At 35.5% G+C, this 23379-nt stretch overlaps 1 protein-coding gene across 3 annotated transcripts in view; it reads right to left on the reverse strand.

Moving 5' to 3' along the window:
- DIAPH2 (diaphanous related formin 2) overlaps positions 1-23379 on the reverse strand; it is a 914500-nt gene that overhangs the window by 835896 nt on the left and 55225 nt on the right. For all 3 annotated transcript variants that reach the window (XM_028522433.2, XM_036016530.1, XM_028522432.2), the window contains one exon: positions 2374-2478. In XM_028522433.2, coding sequence (XP_028378234.1) covers positions 2374-2478 — 105 coding nt within the window. The remainder of the gene's footprint in view (positions 1-2373; positions 2479-23379) is intronic.

Below are 23379 nucleotides of genomic sequence, written 5' to 3' on the forward strand. Positions count from 1 at the left end.
CTCTAGCCCTTAACTTTGTTTTTACTTCAAGATGAAAGTTTTGACTACTTATAAATCATTTTCATAAAGATGTAGTTACAATCCTATCTAATTTAAATGAGAAAATATTTTAATCAGTGTATCAATATAATGAAAAAGTAAACATAAAAATATAAGATAAAAATATATAAGATATGCAAGCAAGATGGAAACCTTGGTTACACACAGGTAAATAAATGGCCATACGTTGGGTTATGATTTATGTAAATTTTACTGTCATAATCATGAAGAGGTCAAAAGAGGAGAGGACTGTTTGTCACTGAACGACATCCCTGTCACATTCAAAAAGAAATTACATAAGCAATTTTTTTTGTTTTAACAACAGAAAACACAGTACTAATTAATGTCTCCCCAAGGTCAGAAAGCTTAACATATGCTTATTAAGAGGCTTTCTTTCATCATAATATTTGCTCCATGAAAAATATTAGCAAATAAAATGTCTAATCTTAGAACTCTAATGAAAGCCTGTACATGTGTTAGGTACTCACATATATGTTAAATGAAACAAAGATCATACAATAAAGAGTTATGGTACTGATTTTGAGGTTAATGCCTTAGGCAGAATTTTCAATGTCTTTTTAGAAACATTCAAGTCCCATTTTTGAATAAAACAATTAAAGAGGGCTCATCCCACATTTCCCTAAATTTTAGCATTTTAATCTGAAAAATGAGTATATAACTTAGAGTGTGCTTTACTTTGGTCCTTTGAAAAGGAAACATATTATGAGAATAAATGAACACATGTTCTACATAGCAACAGAGTGAAAATCAAAAGGTGAAGAGCTTCATACAATCTTAATTACATTCAGCCTCACTTTCACAAACAAAAACAATAAGTGAGCCAGAAACACTAATAAACTCATCTCATTAAAAACATGACATGATTATCCATACATTATTATCTGCACTTTGCAGTCAGATCTGGTTATATAGATTTACTGCTGTATTTGCCTTTAGGTATTTGAAAACTAACACTGAATGTACACCCTGCATTTTCCTAAAGCATTTTACTGTGAACAATAACTTGAGTGCAAAATGAGGAGAGATTCATCAGAATTTCAAAGTAAAACCCTATGCATCATCTAATTCTATTGAAAACAACGCTCATGGCAAATTTCACTTATCACTCAAAACATATTTCTGCCCTTGGATACCAGAAGCAAATTAAAAAACATGCTGTTGTTCTGCTCTGGCAGAGCTGCAATGTGTTATGTTTAAATAGTTCAGCATTCAGAGTTAGCTTGCTTAAAGTATAATATGGAATAAACATGATCGTAGAATTAGGGCAAAATGCATCAGGAATTGCCACTGCAATTACTGTATTGAAATAACATTAACAGGATAGCCAAATAATTTTAGAATATATTTTCCAATGAATATATATTTTCTTCTCCATTGAACTTTCTGAATGTAAAATATGAATGTTTTAAATGTAAATATGCATCTATACACATTATTTATATATACACACATATAATATACATACCACATACAATATCACTGCATGTCTGTGTATACACACATATAATAGATACATACATACATAGTGATTTTATGATCTCTACATAAGAAAATATTTTTCTTTATAGAAATGTAAATAATATATTTCCCCATTTCAAAAATTCATATGTTTTTTACAAAATAAAATCAATCCTGAAGACTATTTTTGGAAGTACCTTAAGATGTGAACAAAGCAACATACTTCATTAAAACACTATGTTTTTCCCTCTGATAAGTATTTTCAATGAATTCTACTTTCAAAATTTTTGAGACTCCCACAGATTTTATTAAAGTTCCTATTAAGCAACCTTCTTTATATCAAATTAAGCTGTTCAATAACAATTATGAGGCAGCTGACATATCACATAAAATAATGAAAAAAGCTAACAAAACTGCATATTAAAAACATTAAAACATTCATGCCAGCACGCACTAGACATGTAGCTTTAATGTAAGCTTAGTTTAAGCTGTGACTAAGCTATATTTGTGTCTTCTCCCTCAAAATCCAAAGTTTTCATATAACAGACTATATAGTAAGAGGAGTAACTGCAAATTTCTGTCAATTTTTAGTAAGTGCACAAAACAACCTCCACCCCAAAACTCAATGGATTAAGTCAGAGCCTTCTATCTTTAGTCTGTCCTGTTTATTAATGGAATTCTCTCTAATTATAAACAATTTTGAAATATATACTAAATGTGTAAAAACACATGTATAATTTTTTTCTGAATAGTCTCTATGAGTACAATGAGACAAGAACCTGAAGATCTGAGATTTATTTTTAAGCAGATAACATTAAGCTCATTATGTTGGTGGCAGGAAAGCTGACTACTTACAGATTTGGCTGTAGCAGAAATATACTGGACAACCATTTCATGCTTAGTGGTAAAATCTTTGTTTCGTAAAGGAGCTTTTCGTTCTTCATTAAGGTTCATGTCCTCCTGTTAAAAAGAACATTTATTAGAAGCATTAGCAAATTTCTGCTTAAGAACTTCAAAGCGATTAATAAATATTAATATTCTGTCTTAAAATAATAAGTCATGCTGTGACTAACAACAATAATTATTTTTACAGATACTTTGCTATTATTTTCCACTCTAGATAACAATCTTGTATAAAATCTATCATATTCATGGCTCATATCTGTACCTAGTCAAATAATAAGCAGAATGAAAAAATTTTTAACTATTCTACGGAATAATTTGGCAATTTATAGTAGAGATATACATCATGCAGCCTTAGCAAAGCTCTTTATTTACCCTGATAGCAAAAAAAACAAACATTAAATAACAAACACATAGTTTAGTATTTGGAATATGCTCCCTTAGAATCACTATTATTTAGATGAGCAAATATAATTTGTAAATTAAAAGAAAATATATATCTATAATATGTCACTGAAGAAAAATTCACAAGCAGCAGCTGGATTTGGGAAAAAAAGGTAGAAACAAGTCAGCTGTATTGGGATAACAATAACCCCTCACTGCAGGGGAAAATGTGCAGTTATAAGAACATGTTTTAAGGTTTGATAAGCTTTAATTTGGTTGGCAATCTTCCTTTATTTGGTGATACATATGTAACATTTTCACTAGACAAATCATTTTCCTTCATTTTGAAACTCCTATTAACGCTTGCAAAATAAGAAGTTACTCTTGGGGGTCACCAAGTTGGAAATGATTTCACCTACAGAATGGGTGAAAATGTTTATAAATCATGTCTAATTAGTATTTGTATCCTGAATATATAAGAACTCTTATAAGTCAACAATAAACTAATTACAAATGGGCAGAAGATCTGAACAGACATTTATCTAAAGAAGATATAAAAATGGCCAATAAGCACATATTCATTATGGAAATGCAATCAGTACTCATTAGGGAAATGCAAACCAAAAGTACAATGAGATAACACTTCACTCCCACTAGGATGGCTGGAATAAAAAAGATGGTAATAAATGTTGGTTTGCATGTGGAGAAACTGAGAATGAGATACGATGCAGCTACTTTGGAAAATGGTCTAGCAATTCTTCAAAAAGTTACACATAGAGTTGCCACATGACCCAGCTTATTATACCTGAGAAAAACATATGTCCACACAAAAAGCTTGCACATGAATGTTCATAGCAATATCACCAAAGAGTAGAACCAGTCCAAATGTCCATCAAGTGATAAACGGATAAACACATGTAATATGTCCATATGATGGAATGTTATTTAGCCATAAACAGGAATGAAATACTGATAAATAAATGAATCAAAAAATCACATTATGAAAGAAGCCAGGCACAAAAGACACATATAATATGATTCCATTTATGTTAAATGTCCAGAATAGGCAGTTCTTTAGAGTCAGAAAGTGGAGTAGTAGTTGCCAGGAGCCAGGAAGAAAGGATGGGCAGATTGGGGTATGACTAATGGTGGGTAAAGTGTTTGTTTTTGAAGTGATAAAAATGTTCTAAAAGTTACTGTTGTAATGGTTGCCTAACTCTTTGAATATACTAAAAAAAACGCACTGAACACTTTTAGAGGGTAGAATTAAGATATATAAATTGTATCTCAATTTTTAATTGATTTTTCCCTTTATTCTCTTAGTAATTCTGGACATTACTGTTTTCCTTTTTTAATCAAGTAAACTAATGAGCAGAGAATATTAAAATTATTTTAAAGACTCATATGTGAGAATGTGGAAGGAAAAAACAAAGGATTCATGAAAAGTAATCAAACTACCTGTATCAATTGAATAGTAATTTCACTAAGTCAGAATCTCATGATCTAAATTTGTACCTACTGCAGTGAGTCCTATGATGATTCATTCAATCAATACTTATTAATTTAGCATGTATGTATATGGCCACTCTTCTGATCACCTTTACCACTGCCTCTACGCCTACTTTCCTATCTTTTCATCTTATTTCTCATTTGTATGTCACACTTGTTAATGACTTACTTGAAAGCAGAAGACATCTTTTTCCTCTTTTTCTCTCTTATAGGCTATATTTAGCATTGTTGAATCAAAGTAGAATCAGAGAAATGAAGTTGTACAGTACTTTTGATGTAGTCCACAAATGTGGACTATGTTCTATATCTGTGTTCTATAACTATATCTATATCTATAACTATATCTATGTTCTGTGTCAATTTCAACTAACAGGGAATTCACTACCACAGCAGGCCACCCATCCCATGTTAGGGTAGTTTAATTTTTACTAAGGTTTTCTTTGGACAAGTGGATGTGAAATATGTACAATCAAATAGTAATAGTACACTAATGTGGCAGGACTGTGTCATTATTTTTTTCCTCTACTTTTAAATTTTGAATCACTTATTTACTGGACACATATCGTGCACCAGGGGCTATGCTAGGCTGGCAAGGGGAGTGCAATCTTAAAAGTCTGCTAGTACCACAAATTAAATGAACTATTATTTATGAAGCACTTGGGACAATGCCTGTTAACTATTAAATGCTCTTTCTTAAATTAAAATAAATAATTCGTGGTCTAGTATAGAAAGTGGAAATATAAAGCAATAATCATAATAGAGACATGAAAATGATGCTTGGGAAACATGGAGGACTGATGGAATGGGATAGAATGGTCAGAAAAGTCTTCGCCAGGATTTCAGTGTTGAAGGCTGAGAAAAAAATCTTAGTGATGGCGAGGAGACCAGCTAAGAGACCAGAATCGTCAGCTGTCATGTGTGCCTACCCAGCAGCATCTGAACATGCCCACTACATTTATCACCCTTACAGTGTCGGTCCTGCCTAACCAAGGAAGAATCTATAAAAACTACATTTGCCAATCTCCCTTATAACTAGGATACAGGCATATGGCTTAGTTTCCACCAATGAAATGCATTTATAGGAGGTGTAGATTCAGAAGGGAACTACATAAAGAAGCAGTCCACTAGTAAGCCATTCATTTTGCTGGTGTGGTTGGCCACAGAGGTGATATGGTTATTGAACTGATGGCAGCAGCTGTACCTTTTTTATATGACAGTTTGACCAAGCGGTTTTGGGGTGGCAACAGCTCCTTAGTTAGACTGTTTTTCAGTTGTGTGGTTCTAGAAGTTATTCCTATAATGTTCTGGAGCCCATTTCTGCAAACTAGCTGATTCAAGAGAGCTACTTAATATCTATACATATCTTTTTAAAATATTTTATTGTTGTTCAAGTACAGTTTTCTGCCTTTTCCTCCCAGTCCTCCCTACCACCCCAGCCCTCCCTGCCTCCCTCTCCTATTTCCACCCCCACCCCATTATTGTCCATGTGTCCTTTAAACTTGTTCCTGTAAACCCTTCCCCTTTTCCCCTGAAACTCCCTCCCCTCTCCCCTACTGGTCACTGTCATCCTGTTCTCAATTTCAGTACTTGGCTATATTTTGCTTGTTTGTTTGTTTGTTTTGTTGATTAGGTTCCTTATACATATCTTAATAGCATATTTTTTTTTCTTTTTAAGCTAGCTTGAGTGGATTCTGTTATGTTCTGTAATTTGGACAATTAAAGTAATTCACATGACTAATGATAACAGTCTAAACTAAGACATGATAGTCAGATTGAAGACAGGAAATAAACTCAACAACCATACAAATGTTATTTGAAGGCTGCACTCTCACCTATGAGCTGTACCTATGAGCTTCAACTTATCTTCATGTGACACAGTTTAGCGTTTATCTCTCTCTCCTAATCTCTGTGTGTGTGTGTGTGTGTGTGTGTGTGTGTGTGTGTCTCTCAAATACTCTGTGGTCTGATAAACACAAGGAAGGAAAAGACTTCCACTTCCTTCATCTAGAAATACTATACCACTATTAATTCAGATTTTATTACTGTATTGGCAAACACATCACTCTGCTAACTCACACTGCGTTTGTTGCCATTAAAACCCCTATGTACTGCTCACATATATGCTAGGCCATGTCTATACTGCCTCAAAACATTCTAGTTAAATTACAGTCTCCTGCAAATGTGGTTAGCATAAATCTGCATAACCGAAGGAGAATCAACTCTGGAACACTTCTGGATTTGTGAACTTCACCACCAGGCCTAAAAGTGTATTATTGCCGCCTATGGTGGTCTCTGGGTAGAGAATTTGCTCTCCTTTCAATGACATTTCTACATTACAATGTATCTCCATTCAATGTTTAATGGTATACACTGCTAAAATCATGCCATTAGAGTAGAATCTTTTTGCATGGAGATAGGCAGGGCAGGGAATATGAGATTAGAGACCTTAGAAGAATGTTGTCAAGATTAAGCGTTATCATGCACTTCAAGCCTGGTGTACGGGACAGGGCAAAAGTATTCTTGTATTATTATTTAATAACTGTATTATTTTCCATATGAACTGTAAACCTACTCTTCCCCACCCTGTAGATTAACTAGCCTTCGAAAATGTTAGCTGTTAGTGTTAGTATCACCCCCTGAAGTCTCACTTTTTACCACTTTTAATCTTACCCCTTATCTTTCGATAATGCAGGGCTGTTTGTAGTTTTCCTACATACACTATGCTGTTACCCACTCCCAATACTTTGCACATGATGTTCTCTCTGCCTACAGTGCTGTCATCTTCACCACCCTCTCCCTCTATTAGCCCCGTCTCATCTCATCTCACTCACCCCACCCAGATCCGTCTGTGAATAACTCATACGTACACTAATTCTTTATATTTCCCTCAAATGTCTCATTTCAAAATGACTATCCTCATTCTATTCTCCCATATGAATTCCAATATTGCACCACTTAAATTGAAACTATCTGAAAAAAAGCTGTCTCCCCTAAACTATAAACTCACTGAGGACAGAAACTGGGTCATTTATATCTATATACTCCCAGCAAAGAGCATAGCTCCTGGAGTGCAATAAGCACTTAATAAATATTTGTTGAATCAATGTAATATTTAGGATCTTTTCTCTGAATACTTTAATTTGCTTAATATCCACCAAGATTTTCTATACCTACAAACTTGCTGCATAGGTTGATTGCAAATAGGTACCATTCATATGAACAGAAAAGACCATGACTCATTTTATTTTTATAGAAACAAGAAGCATATCACTAACACTTCCAAATCATTAACTTTAGCTTTATAGTACAATCATAAAACTCAATAGAGCAATATTCATAATTAAATATTAATTCTAAACAATGTAATTGAATATGAAACTACTTCTAAACACAGAGTTCTTATAGTACTCAAAACATAAAAGCAGGCTTTCAGTATGTTTAATATTCACCTAACACTCAATACTAACACAATACTAACATTAGTATTTTGTAGTTTTAAAAATGTTGTTTGAAGTCTAAATAATTGACCACTTATATTTTTAAAGCCATTATTTGTTAACATTAAAACATTTCACTCCTTCTACATATGCCATGATGTACTTTTCCCATTAACGACAAATTTCTTCACTTCTTCAGCAAATAAACATTGTATTCTTAAAGTTATCACTGAGGAACCATATTAGACTCCAAGGAGGTTAAAAGTTGAACTACTTGGCCATTCATTCCTTTGTATTCTTATTCATTCATTCTCATTCTCATTCTCCATCTTTTGCCCCATAAATAATTTAAAAGGTGGCAGTACAATTTTAAAACTTTCTCCTCGCCTTCTAATTCTTTCACTGTTTTTCTCTTTTGCTTTATGAGAGGTATATGTCAACACTTTAAGTTTTTATGTCTCTTCCTTTCCTATAAGAAAGAATACTTGTTCCTTGTTTATACAAATTTGCTATAAATTTCTATATTTTCTATTAAGTGTTTCTGTTTCTGCAATATGTCTTGATCCCATTTTATGGCTGATTTTCCACCTGCTATTTTAAAATGTGAACCTGACTTCACTATCAAATGCTTACTCAGATCCTTCTGCTTCTCAACAGGAATTACTCAAGTGTTTTTTTAACTTTTATGTTTGGGGGACCTGAAGAGAATGAACCAATAATACCCTAGTTCCTAAAACTATCTAGCATGAACTGTGATTATAGTTATGTTTGATTATTCTAAGGTTATAAATTAATGGAATTTTACAGCATTTGTTTAATTTATTCTTTTCTAAAGATAGGTTCTATAATTCCTCTAGCTTATTTGGCCCAGAAAAGATAGAAGGTTTTTCCCTCAGATTCTAATAAGAGTATTAGGGACTTACTGTTGGGAACCGCCCTGACTGGTATCAGAAGCTGAAACCCCCGCCTAGGCTAAGGCTAAGGGAACGCCCTTGGAACCATAAGCCAGCAAGGAGACAAGGGCTTGTCTCCCTGGCAGGAATGCTGCTTCTGCTGCTTTATTCATAACTGAACCCCAAAAAGCTTGGTCGGTTAGCCAAAGATGGGTAAGATTCCCCACGGGGGGAACGACCTAAGCCAGGCACGATCACGTGGGAGGCCCCCCAAAAGAAGGACTTGGGGGGCTGCAGCAAAATGGGGTGACGGACCCTCGCTCCTCGGCTTTGACATAGCCTGAGTTCTCATCGTCTGGGAGAAAATCTTATTGCCTTAGTTCCCGTGCTAAGCCTGAAACAATGACAGGGTGGTGCAGCTCTGTGCTGAAAAGGGGAGGATTCCCCAGGTGATCAGGCCTAAGAAAGAACATGTAAATTACTGTGAAACCTTCTTTGTTTAGAATGCTCTCAGTTGAATGAGAAGGGTCCAAGGAGGAAGTTTGTTCCTCAAAGTCTTACAGCTCTTTGACCCCGACTCAAATAGACTGGCAGAGTTCCTTGTTTTCTATGGTTCCTTACTTCCCCCTGATAAGTACTGTACTTTACCTGAATTATTATTCAGGCAAAATGAGCCCAATAAAAGCAGGTATGGACGGTAAATCAGGGCCCTCCCCACTAGGGGGGGTGGCCATTTCATCCCTACATCCCCACAGAAACTAGTTTGTCTCTGTGCATGTTTGTTTCTTGCGTGTTTTTCGGCAAGCCATCCACAGCGTTCCGTGGTCACTGCTGGCCGGTGACCCACGCGCAACAACTTACTACATAATTAAATAACTGGCCAATTCCACCTGGCATTAAATAACCACCTATATAGACTGTGGCCCCAAGAGATATAGAAGCTCAGATGGAAATCAAAGATAAAGGGAAAAAAAACTGTCCAAATACATTAATTCTACAAATATCATAAAAACAGACACAGGGAAACAAGCATGATATTAAATGACCATAACTGAGTAAGGCACAGAAACTCTTCTTTTACTTCTGCTTTCAGGTCCTGATAGAGGGATCCAACTTTAAATACATACATATACCTCTTTACCTTATGAGGGTAAGTTCAGAACATATATTAAGATATTGGAAAACAAAAATATTATTTTCACTTTCCCAATCCTTAATCCTGAGCTCATCATTCAACCAATGGTTTCCAGAGTCAACAGATTATGTAGTCCACTTCAGTTTGTGAAATATTTATTTGTATTCAAAAATATAAGAATATAAGCTTTAATATTTAACACTGGAGCCCTCACTGGATCCATAGATCCAAATGGTACCAGGGTATCTTAGGGGAATAGTGAAATACTCATAATGCATATTTGTTCACTTTCAGTGTACTGCAGCACACTGTAGTTTGCATGGTTAAGTGGATTTGTAAGTTGTTTTATCTACTTTCAACTAAATTGATCCTCAAATGAAAAAGAAGAAACACCAAAATGGAGAAGTGATTTTGAAAGTTTCCTAGAAAGACAACAGATTGAGGATAAAAAGATAACACCAATAATGCAAACACAAGGGAACAAGAAAATACTAGATTGCTATATCTCCTACTCATAAGTTTGAGCCTTTCATCAGTCATGCAATGTGGTTAAAATAATGAAAATCTACGATTCATAAGAAGCTGACCCTACAAGATAAAAATTGTTTAGGTAACTTTGAAATATAAAATGGATATTATCAATGATGACTCCCACTTTAAGCCACCTCAACTTAGACCATTTAAACCCATTTAAAAGCAACAAACAAAAGGTCCATGACACTGGGTAAACACTTGGTAGAAGTAGCTGAAATATACATGCTAAACAACATGACAGTAAACTGGAACAAATTCTTTTGTCAACAAATACTATTAGAAGACACTCAGGAATCATGCTAAAATGAATATTAGAAAAATTACTCAGTGTAGAAAGTTTAGCATATAGCCGAATGAAAGTATAGCTGGTTTTTTTTAACTCAGCTTATATTATTTGCCAGATTGTTTGAATAACATAATATAGAAACTACTTTTCTTGGAGTCACTAATGGAACAATCAGAGAAAACATAATAAGAAGATAAATAATTTATTTAATAAAAAGATGCTTTATGAAAAAAACTAAGTGGGAAGGATTCCTGAGTAAGGCTATCCCACATGTAAAATTTCAGGTACTACAAGAAAGAAGTTGAAACCAAAGTACACAAAACACTAGAGTCAAGAATGTAGCACCTTTTTCAACAAAAGTTAGAGATTTTAAATACAGTAGAACATTTACAATATTTTGAAATGAGATAGGAAGTGAACATGAAAATATGTTGTACAAGAGATAGCTCTGGTAATCTCAAGACAAAATATTTAAAAACTGATGAAAGTTAGCATGACTTAGGCATTTTTCATTCACAAAAAGTCAAGTGATCCCTTCACAGTTTATCAATTAGTAAAAAAAAGTAAGTATTTAAATTAATGTCATTCAAAAAGACACATATTGGCAGACCCAACTTCCAAATTGGTCTCCTTGACCCCTCCCTACATGACTCACTTCCTCCTCCCTCTTCCAGGCATAAGAATACAATGTGTGGAGCTGATGTGAGTACACAAAAATAGGGATGAGGGTCTCCTCATTAAAAACAAGGAAGGAAAAATGAAAAGAGCCCTGATGATATCAGTTGAAGACCATTGTTTTTAGAGAGAGAGAGAAAGGAAGTCAGGGAAGGAAGGAGGGAGAGGGAACAGAGGGAGGAGAGAGAGAGAGAGATTTGCTGTTCCACTTATTTATATTTTCATTGGTTGATTCTTACATGTCCCCTGACCTGGGATCGAATGGGTAACCTTGGTGTACCAGGATGACATTCTAACCAAGTGAGCTACCTGGACAGGGCTGAAGCCCATTTGTTAAAGTCCATTTTGAACTCCAGATTAATTGCAAGAACAACTGACTATCATCAAGGAAGATGGAAATTTACAAGACACAGTTCAGCAGGAAACCTTTGCTTGATTCATAGGTTGGACTGAGTAAATACCATGATTTAATAAGTGCTGCTAATGATGTTCTTGTTCCACTTGGACCTACATATCTTTGTGAGATTTATGGTTCAAGCCTAATATCAAAATAAAATTATCTGGAAACTAAACCCTCTAATTACTGTCTTTTTTTTTTAATGAGACACAAAAAATGGCATTGTCATTGTTCTCTCTAAAAAGTTATTAACCATAACAGGAAAAGCTTTTGTGCTTTAAATAAATTAATAAATAAAATAAGCTCATTTTAAATCATTTAAAAATCATGTTCATTTCATACTTTTCTCATTCTTTACTATGTATTTTATAATGTACACAGTACATATATATAAATATAATTTTAAATAAAATATATAGGGCTTACTTGCTAAGGCATACCTATATTCACAGGGATAGGCAAAAATAGGTTTAGAGTTGTAAGTATGTGAAACAGAGTTTATTCTTGTATTAATTATTGCATTATTTATTATTATTATTATTAACCTATTTTTACTCATCCCTGTGTGTATGTGTGTTTGTAGTGTTTATATATTTTGCCCTTTACAGGATAGGAAATCAAAAAGTTTAGAGACTACTACATGAGTAAAGAATTTGACAAACTTTTTCTGTGAACAATCAGACAGTAAATGTTTAGGCTTTGAAGGTCAGAGGATCTCTGTCACAACTACTCAACTCTGCAGTTGTAGCACAAAAGGGGCCATCAACAATATGTAAATAAATAGCTGTGACTGTGTTCAACAAAATTTTATTTATGAACACTGAATTTCAAATAATTTTCATCTGCCCTGAAACAGTCTTCTTTTGATTTTCCCAACCATTTAAAAATATAAAAATGGTTCTAACCCTGCAAGCTATATAAAATGAAATACTAGGTACAGGGATAGTGTTCTTTGTCATCTTTCTGTCCCTGTACCTAATAAAGTATTTAGCTTTCAGTTGAGAGTTGTCAAACTTCTCCATAACACAAAATGTGTCTGTTTTTTCTCTCTTACAAGTACACCTTGGGTTCTGCTATGTTGCCCCTATTAGAACATAAACTCCTTAATGGGAGGGATTTTCTTTATGTTGTTCTCTGCTCTCTCTCTCCTCAGAGCTTAGAACACTGTCTGGCATTTAGAAGGCATTGGACTCCAATGAACTAAAGCATCTAAACTTCAGAATAATTTAATGCTTTAAGAAATAAAGACTTAAAATTCACAAGTGGCACTGGTTTCATAGTATATTCAGGTCTTGTCTGTTTCCTCCCTGTGCCCCTGGCACTGGGTTAAGTATACACAGCAGCCTACTCCCAGCTGTTTCAGTACCATGGAAATCATCCATTTATTTGCTTGTCTTCCTGACTAAACTCTGAGCTCTATGGGGAAAAGGGAGGTGTTGCATTCATCCTTGTACCCCCAGCATGTAGCACAGGACCCGGCACATTGAACACAGCAATAAATAGTTTTGAAAATGCATACATGGTAATCAATACTAGCAGAACCTTTAAACAGTAAAAATATTTTAGAAAACATTCCTACGTATGAACCCAGAAGAGAGGCAGTGATTTATGAAGTTTGCCTTTTACAATCAGAATAAATTTGCAAACCTAGTTCCTTTAATTCATCTTCATGGGACTCCTAGCCCACTACTCTCTCAGTTGTGAAACCTTTGGTAAGAATTATATTTGGTAAGGAAATTAAAAAGTGACCCACATTTAATAACCTTTTAGACCTGTTTACTGGGTAAGTTTTGCTCCTCCTTCCTAAGCTTTTCTTAGGACTCTGTGTAGATTAGAAATGATGCTGGTGTCTTCTCAGTCTAATGATATGGAGTAAGGATATTGGAAATGAAACTGTAACCAATGGAAATTATACTGCCTAGACAATTTCTAAGGGTCTAGTCATTTCTGAAAAGATTTCCATGGCTTATTATAGATTTTTAAACCTACTTTACCAATAATTTGTTTTATCATAACCTAATCATTAATTAAAATTACTTATGTTGAGAGCACTAAAAGGTTATGATCCAAGCTAACCAACTCCTAAGAAATTGGTGTTGGGTGAGAAAGAAATCCATGATAGCAATCAAGGGTGAATAAGTACACTTGGGCTAAAGTACAACACATGAGGTTGAAAGTTAGTCTCTTAACAAATGAAAGGCAAAAGTGAAAGAACAAATTAAAAGCTTTGGAATTTGTTTATCAGAGTTCTATCAGGTGGAAAGGAAGACTGGATAGAGAGCTTAGCATTTGTTGTATATAACTACATTCTTATTAATTTATGCCAAAAATGCAAAATACATTAATATAAATTGCTGAATAGAAACAAAGTATAAAACATCAAATGTGCACATGGAGTAATATATCAAACATTGTCAATAGTAAATGAAGCTGAAATGAAGCATGCCTAGAAATTAATCATAAATCATCACTAGGCTCATCTTTTGCATGTAACCCAACTATTTAATTACCTGTATTAGAACACAGTCCTTATTGCCATATTTATATGAATCCAATGTTACCAGTGTAAGCTGGACCTCCACTCAGCAGACCCTTGTGCTAGCTAACAGGAATTTAATTACAACCTGAAGTCTCTATATGTTTTTTTAAACTTTAACTGGATATCCCCTACCATCCATCCCTCAAAAAGGGCAACTGCATATGAAACAACAATATTAATAAAAAATAAATACAAGTGTTAAGACACATTTTTCTCCTTGTTCTAACTGCATTAATTCAATTTGGATAAAAATAAGTTATGATTATTAAACATTTAATAGTCCTTCAGCACTATACTCAATGGACAAAAACCAGTTTAGTTAGTCTCAGTAAACTTAAAATGTTGAAAAGTTATTCAATTATAGCATTTTTAATATTTTTCTTATATGTAAATAGGCAGGGAGGAGATATTTCACCAACCCCACTCACAGTCCATTCAAAATGCCTTTGATTACCACGAGAAAGGCTACTGATATGGATCTTATTCAACTTTGAATTGGGGGTTAAAGATGACATGCAATACTACTACATAGTGCAGTAATCCTTTTAAGTTATCCCCCAAAATGTTGAAGCAATTATTGTTATTTTGGTCCTACTACCTTTACCCACTTGTGTAAGATTTGAAAACATGACTCTGGGTGAGTGGGGGAGCAGGAATCTTAAAGAGCAATTATAATTTACCCCATGAAGGTCATTATAAAAATCATGTAAAAGCAAGTGTCTGTTTTTATTATTAAAAGTATTTATCAGAGAACCACTTCCTAATTTTCAATTAATAGTCAGCAACCATACCCTAAGTACAAAATTAAGTTTTACAAACTATTGAAGACACACTGCTAATAAATAGCTTGTGCTATAAAAAAATAAGCAATCACCTAAAAGTTTCAAATTTGAAGCTTTAAATCTGTCATCAATAGTCGCTGATACCATTACTCAAAACATCTATTATTGTGTCATGGAATGTTCACAATATGAAAAATTACATACCAATGCATGGAATAGATGGCAGAGTCAATGAAACATTAATAATCTACTAATACGCTAGTAAAGTAAAACCTAACCACTGAGATCTTTTAATTAACTGGACCCATTCCAGGATTTTATTTAGCTATAAAGAGCCAAGTGATTTTTTTAAGTGAGTATTATTAATTAAATAGGAGTTATAATAATCAAATACAAGTTAATACTTTAAAAGAACATCCAACAGTAATTAAAGTTTTAGCCCAAATATCACCTATTATCTATATCTATGAGCCTGTACAATGAGAACTGCTGTTAATAGCTGTGATCCTCAGGCATAACAAGAGTTTCAATTATCAGAGTAAGATAAGACTGTATTTGAATATTGCCTTTCACATTATTTAAACTTTCACCAAAATATATCATTACCCAAAAGCCCAAATAATACATTGTATCAGCACTGTTAAGGTGACTTCTTTCTTGTCAAGCATCCCAAAGAATAGGAGGAAAACCAAATCAACATTGGGGGGTGGAGGGGGGAAGAATTTCAAATTGGAGAGAATGATCAACTGCATCAAATGCTGCCGGTAAGTCAATTAAGATGAGAACTTAGAACTGATTTCATGGGATTCAGCAGCATGAATATCTTTGGTGACACAAATAACAAATTTGATGGCATAATGAGATGGATCTGGGCTGGAGGGAGTTTAGGAGAGAAAGTGAGAGGAGAGAAATCAGAAGCAATCAATATAAACAAAATTAGAGGAGGTGTTTTGCTTCAAAGGAGAGTAAAAATAGAGCAGTAGCTGGCAAGGGAGATAAGGTCAAAAAAGGTTTTATAAAATGAGACAGGTTTGTATGCTGCTGGGAATGTGAGAGATGAGAGGAGAAAAAATATTGGAGCAATGTCCCTGAATAGCTGAAAAGGAATAGAAACTGTACACAAATGGAAGGATTTGAAACCTAAAAAGTTCACCTATGGTGACAGGTAGCAAGACAAACTATGTGAGTATAGACACTAAAAGTTAGGTAGATACATATGGTAGTAGAGGTTCTCTTCTGATTGTTTCAGTTTACTCAGTAAATTAAGCAGCAAGGTCATCATCAAAGTAAAAAAATAGGTAAGAGTTGTGAGGATTCAACATCAAACTAAAGGTGTGAAATACTTAGGACTCTAGTTGAGGGACTAGAGTTGGGACATATAAAATAATTGTCTGAAAACATCAGGGTCTACTTGGGGCTTTGGAAAAGCAATGTTTTAAAATCATTATTATGGAATTTGTTGAGTAGAATAGACAAAACCTGAAGGACAGGAGGAAGACCCATTAGGAGACTATTTTAGTAGCCTACCAGAAACAACTAGAGACCCATACTGTCAAAACTAGGACAAGAGCATCTGGAAGACAATTGAGGAAACAGATGTAAGAGTCATTGCAAAAGCAGAGCCAATGGGATTTGGCAAGCAATAGAAGTGACTGAGAACACCAATGGAGTGGAAGATGGCCTAGAAGTGTCAAGCTTAAGCAAACTGGAGTAGTGCAGTGCCCCCAATAAGCTCAAAGAACTATTACAGGGGGATCTAAGATGGCGTCGGAGTAGGAAGGAGCAGATTTGGCTTTCCTCTGCTCAGGGGAGAGAGTCCTGACCGATCTTTGGAGTGGAAAGGCAAGCAACCAACATATTTCAGCATTTTTGAGAACGGAGGACCAAGGATTGTGGCAGAACCGAAAGAACAAAGAACAGATCGCTGCATCAAGAAGAACCAGCCTCAACACAACCTGCCCTCACCAGCACAACAAAATATAGAAGGTGGTGGACAGAGTGACCCACATTTAACCAGCTGGCGGGAAGGAACCACCAAAGAAAGACTCAACAACAATCAGAACCCAAAGGCAAACACAAAGCCAACTTAAACAACAGCCCAAGACCAGCGAGCTTGGGGGGTCAAGGAAACAGTACCACTGAAACTCACTGCTACTCTACTAAAGAAGTTCACATCATAAACCCAGGGAGCCAGAACAGATCAATATAAGAAGCTGAGGTGAACAAGAAGAGTCTCACAAACAATGGGAAGACAAAGAAATACTCCCCAAATGAAAGGAAAGGAGGAAGCCTCAAAAAGAATGCTAAATGAAACAGAGGCAATTCAACTATCAGATATTGAATTCAAAGCAGTGATTGTCAGGAAGCTCAATGAGCTCACAATGAGCTACGAGAAACTACAGGGAAGCTACAATGAACTCAATGAAAACTACATCAGCATAAAAAAGGAAATAGAAACTCTCAACAAGGGCCAAGAGGAAATGAAGAATACAATCTCTGAAATGAAGAACACAGTAGAAGGAATGAAAAGCAGGATCGATGAAGCAGAAGATCGGATCAGCGAGCTAGAGGACAAAATAGAAGAAAACACCCAGAAAGAGCAAGAAAGGGAAAAGAGGCTCAGAAAGAATGAAGAGGGATTAAGAGAAATGCAAGACAATATGAAACGTAATAATATCCCTATAATAGGGATACCAGAAGGAGAAGAAGAAGAACAAGGGATAGAAAACCTAGTTGAACAAGTGATGATGGAAAACTTCCCTAATTTGATGAGACAAAAAGTCACACAAATACAGGAAACACAGAGAGTCCCAATCAAGAGGAACCCAAGGAGGCCCACCTCAAGACACATCATAATTAAAATGGCAAAATTTCAAGACAAAGAGAGAATCTTAAAGGCAGCAAGGGAGAAGAAGGAAGTAACATACAAGGGGGCCCCAATAAGGCTAACAGCTGACTTCTCAATGGAAACACTCCAAGCCAGAAGAGAATGGCAAGAAATAATCCAAGTAATGAGAAGCAGAGGCCTGCAACCACGACTACTTTACCCAGCAAGGCTCTCAATTAAGATAGAAGACCAAATAAGAAGCTTCTCAGACAAAAGAAGTCTAAAAGAATACACCTCCACTAAACCAACTCTGCAAGAGATGCTGAAGGGACTGCTTTAAGGAAAGAAAGGAAAAGAGAGAGTGAGAGAGGATCACACATACATAAAAGGCAATGAATAAGTACCTATCAATAATAACCTTAAACGTAAATGGACTAAACGCTCCAATCAAAAGACATAGAATAGCTGATTGGATAAGAAAACATGACCCACACATATGCTGTCTACAAGAGACCCACCTCAGGATAAAAGATCTGCACAGGTTGAAAGTGAAGGGCTGGAAACAAATTTTCCAAGCAAATGGACAGGAGAAAAAAGCCGGGGTAGCAATACTCATATCTGACAAAATAGACTTCCAAAGAAGATCCATAAAGAGAGACCCAGAAGGTCATTTCATAATACTCAAGGGAAGAATTCACCAAGAAGACATAAACATAGTAAATATATATGCACCCAACATAGGAGCACCTAAATACATAAAGAAAATCTTAGAGGACTTCAAGAAAGATATGGACAGCAACACAATTATTGTGGGGGATTTTAACACCCCTCTATCAAAAATGGACAGATCTTCCAAACAAAACATCAACAAAGATATTGTGGCATTGAACAATACCCTAGACGAGCTGGGCTTTACTGATATTTACAGAACCCTCCATCCCAAAGAAGCTAAATACACATTTTTTTCAAATGTACATGGAACATTTTCAAAGATTGACCACATGATAGGACACAAAACAAGCCTCAACAATTTCAAAAAAATTGAAATCATACCAAGCAATTTCTCGGATCACAAGGGACTGAAACTAGAAACAAACCACAAGGAAAAAAACCCAAAACACTCAAATTCATGGAGATTAAACAGCATGCTATTAAACAATGAATGGGTCAAGAATGATATTAGGGAAGAAATCAAACAGTTTTTGGAAACAAATGAAAACGAACTCACAACAAACCAAAACTTACAAATTACTACAAAGAGCTGTATGCCAAGAAATTTGAAAACCTAGATGAAATGGACAAATTTCTAGAAAAATATAACCTTCCAAAACTCAATAAAATGGAAGCAGAAAGCCTCAACAAACCAATAACAGCAAAAGAAATCGAAGCAGTAATCCAAAAACTCCCAACACACAAAAGCCCTGGACCAGATGGTTTCACAGGAGAATTCTACAAAGCATTTAAGGAAGAACTAACACCTATCCTTCACAGACTATTTCAAAAAATCCAAAAAGATGGAAGACTACCAAACTCTTTTTATGAGGCCAACATCATCTTAATCCCAAAACCAGATAAAGACACAACAAAGAAAGAAAACTACAGGCCAATATCGCTGATGAACACTGACGCTAAAATCCTCAACAAGATACTGGCAAACCGCATCCAACAGTACATTAAGAAGATCATACACCATGACCAAGTTGGATTCATCCCAGGTATGCAAGGATGGTACAATATACGCAAATCAGTAAATGTAATACATCACATAAACAAAAGCAAAGACAAAAACCACATGATCATATCGATAGATGCAGAAAAAGCATTTGATAAGGTACAGCACCCATTTATGATAAAAACACTCAGTAAAGTGGGAATAGAGGGAGCATTCCTCAACATAATAAAGGCCATATATGAGAAACCTACAGCCAACATTATACTCAATGGGCAAAAATTAAAATCTTTTCCACTAAGAACAGGAACAAGACAAGGATGTCCACTTTCACCACTTCTATTCAATATAGTACTGGAGGTTCTAGCCACAGCAATCAGACAAGAAAAAGAAATAAAAGGAATCCAAATCGGAAAGGAGGAAACAAAACTGTCACTGTTTGCAGATGACATGATAGTGTACATAGAAAATCCTATAGACTCCACCAAAAAACTGCTTGACCTAATAAATGAATTTGGCAAAACAGCGGGATACAAAGTCAATATCCAGAAATCAAAGGCATTTCTGTACACCAACAATGAAACAGCAGAAGCAGAAATCAAGAAAAAAATCCCATTTGAAATAGCAAAAAGAAAAATAAAATACCTAGGAATAAACCTAACCAAAGAGGTAAAAGACCTGTATTCAGAAAACTACATAACACTGAGGAGAGAAATCAAGGAGGACACAAACAAATGGAAACATATACCGTGTTCATGGATTGGAAGAATTAATATCATTAAAATGTCCATACTACCAAAAGCAATCTACACATTCAATGCAATACCTATTAAAGTACCAATGGCATATTTCACAGACATAGAACAAACACTTCAACAATTTATATGGAACCATAAACGACCCCGAATAGCTGCTGCAATTTTGAGAAAGAAGAGTAAAGTAGGAGGAATCACAATACCTGACATTAAACTATACTACAAGGCCACTGTAATCAAAACAGCCTGGTACTGGCATAAAAACAGGCACATGGACCAATGGAACAGAACAGAGAGCCCAGAAATAAACCCAAGCCTCTACGGTCAATTAATATTCGACAAAGGAAGCAGCAACATAAAATGGAATAAAAATAGCCTCTTCAACAAATGGTGTTGGGAGAACTGGACAGCTACGTGCAAAAAAATGAAACTCGAGCACCAACTTACACCTTATACAAAAATAGATTCAAGGTGGATAAAAGACTTAAATATAAAGCGTGACACCATTAAAGTCCTAGAAGAGAACGTAGGTAGGAAAATCTCAGATATTTCACGCAGAAACTTTTTTGCTGACTTGTCTCCTAGAGCAAGGGACATAAAGGAAAGAATAAACAAATGGGACCTCATCAAAATTAAAAGCTTTTGCACAGCTAAGGAAAACAGTATCAAAATAAAAAGAGAACCAACTGTATGGGAAAACATATTTGCTAATGATACCTCAGACAAGGGTTTAATCTCCAAAATATATAAAGAACTTACGCGACTCCACTCTAAGAAGACAAGTAACCCAATTAAAAAATGGGCAAAGGACTTGAACAGACAATTCTCCAAGGAGGACATACAGAAAATCCAAAGACACATGAAGCGATGTTCAATATCGCTAGCCATCAGAGAGAGGCAGATTAAAACCACAATGAGATACCACTTCACACCAGTCAGAATGGCCATCATAAACAAAGCAACAAACAACAAGTGTTGGAGAGGTTGTGGAGAAACGGGGTCCCTAGTGCACTGTTGGTGGGACTGCAGACTGGTACAACCATTATGGAAAGCAGTTTGGAACTTCCTCAGAAAACTAAAAATGGATCTGCCTTTTGACCCAGCAATTCCATTGCTGGGACTCTATCCTAAGAACACTAAAACACCAATACAAAAGAACCTTTGCACCCCGATGTTCATAGCAGCACAATTTACAATAGCTAGGTGCTGGAAGCAACCTAGATGGCCATCAGTAAATGAATGGATCAAAAAACTATGGTACATTTACACAATGGAATTCTATACAGCAGAAAGAAAGAAGGAGCTCATACCCTTTGCAACAGCATGGATGGAGCTGGAAAGCATTATGCTAAGTGAAACAAGCCAGGCAGTGAAAGACAAATACCACATGATATCACCTTTAACAGGGATCTGAACAACAAAACAAAACAAAACAAAAAACTAGCAAAATATAACCAAAGACACTGAAATAGGGGATAGTCTGACAGTGGCCAGAGGGGAGAGAAGAGGGAATTTCAGGGGGGAAGGGGTAGGGATTACAGGAACAAATTTGGAGGACACATGGACAAAAACTAGGGGTGGGGGGTAATGGGGGGAAGGGGGGAGGGTTGGGTGGAGGGGCTGGAACGGGAGTAGGGGGGAGAAAACTGTACTTGAACAATGATTGAAATAAAAAAAAGAAAAAAAAAAGAACTATTACAATACAGTAAAAATTGGCAGCCAATTGGCAGATTAAAGCGGTAAGTATAATTTAAGTGAGGTTTGAGTGAAAAAAGAAAACGTTAAAAGGTTAAAAGTGTTAATAGTATCAAGGAATGTCCTTGTTTCTATTGTTATCATCATTGTTTTAGGTGATTAAGATAAGGCAACCAAGTGGTAAACTGAGGGGCAAACTAGATGATCTAGAAATATTGTAACTGATGAAAGAACAAAACTATTTGATAAAGAAATGGAATGTAACACACATTTATACAGTTATTTATACAGAAAGTTTCTATGCCAGGCACTATTCTAGAAATATCATCTCTTTTAATCCTAAAGATAACCATATGAGGTAGATCCTTTTATACCTTTGTTACAGTTAAGGAAAATAAACTGTAGAGAAGTTTATATAACCTTTCAGAGGTAATGCAATTATTGGCAGAGCCAGAAGTCAAATCCAAGTCAGAATGACCCCAAGTCCATGTTCATAACCACTACACAATACACGCTTTGTAAAATTAGGAGCCTGGGAGAGGTAGCATAGGTTATTTAGCTTCTGAGGAGAATTTCAGAGTTAAAAATCTTATGTGGGTAAAGTCATTCCCAAGAATGACATAGTTGAAGGTATATTCATGCCAATAACTAGCTAAATACATAGATGCATAGGTCAGAGTTTAGAAAACCAAGGAACTAAGAGCAAAAAGCATGGGTTATCAATATCATAGTTGAAATCACCAAACTGAATAGAAAAGGAAAAGTCTGAAGGATTACTAGGGGCTTTTATCAAGGAATGTCAGCAGATAATAGACTTCACAAGAGAAAGGGCTGCTGAAAGATGGTTCAAACTGGCATGGAAGGAGCAGCAGCAAAAAGAGTGTACAAGGGTGGACCACAGGATGAAGAGAAAGAGCTGAAGAGGGTAGGAATGTCAGGACTTATGTCAGAGGACAAGCCAGAGGCCAGCTGTGGCTAGACAAGAGGAACAGTCTAGGAAAAGTTCAAAGATGAAGGGAATTACTTTGTATTCATTCAACAACTTTCAACTGATATTTATTGAAGGCCTGTTACCTCTTCTTCTAGGCACAGGAGGGAAACGGGGTGGGGAGAAGGGTGGTGACAAGCTTCTTACCACCATAATGAGCAGGATAGAAGGATCTAGATTTTCAGTGATTCTTAACTTTTAATTTTGGTGTGAGTGAAAGGGCCGTGGAAACTTGTGTGAACTCTAACACCAGATAAATAGACATCTACCAAAAAATGTTACAATCTAAGTGGGATAGAATTACAAATGAATGAATCATGAGTAAGGATCTCCACTTCTTTTCTGGTCAAGTAAACCAATGTAACATGGCCCAAATCCTCATCCCTCCCCTCTCCTATCAAACTACTGAATACTCAAAATACTATATCTACTATCTATTATAAGAAATAATCT

This window comes from Phyllostomus discolor, chromosome X, assembly GCF_004126475.2.
Source record: "Phyllostomus discolor isolate MPI-MPIP mPhyDis1 chromosome X, mPhyDis1.pri.v3, whole genome shotgun sequence".
Taxonomy (NCBI): Eukaryota; Metazoa; Chordata; class Mammalia; order Chiroptera; family Phyllostomidae; genus Phyllostomus; species Phyllostomus discolor.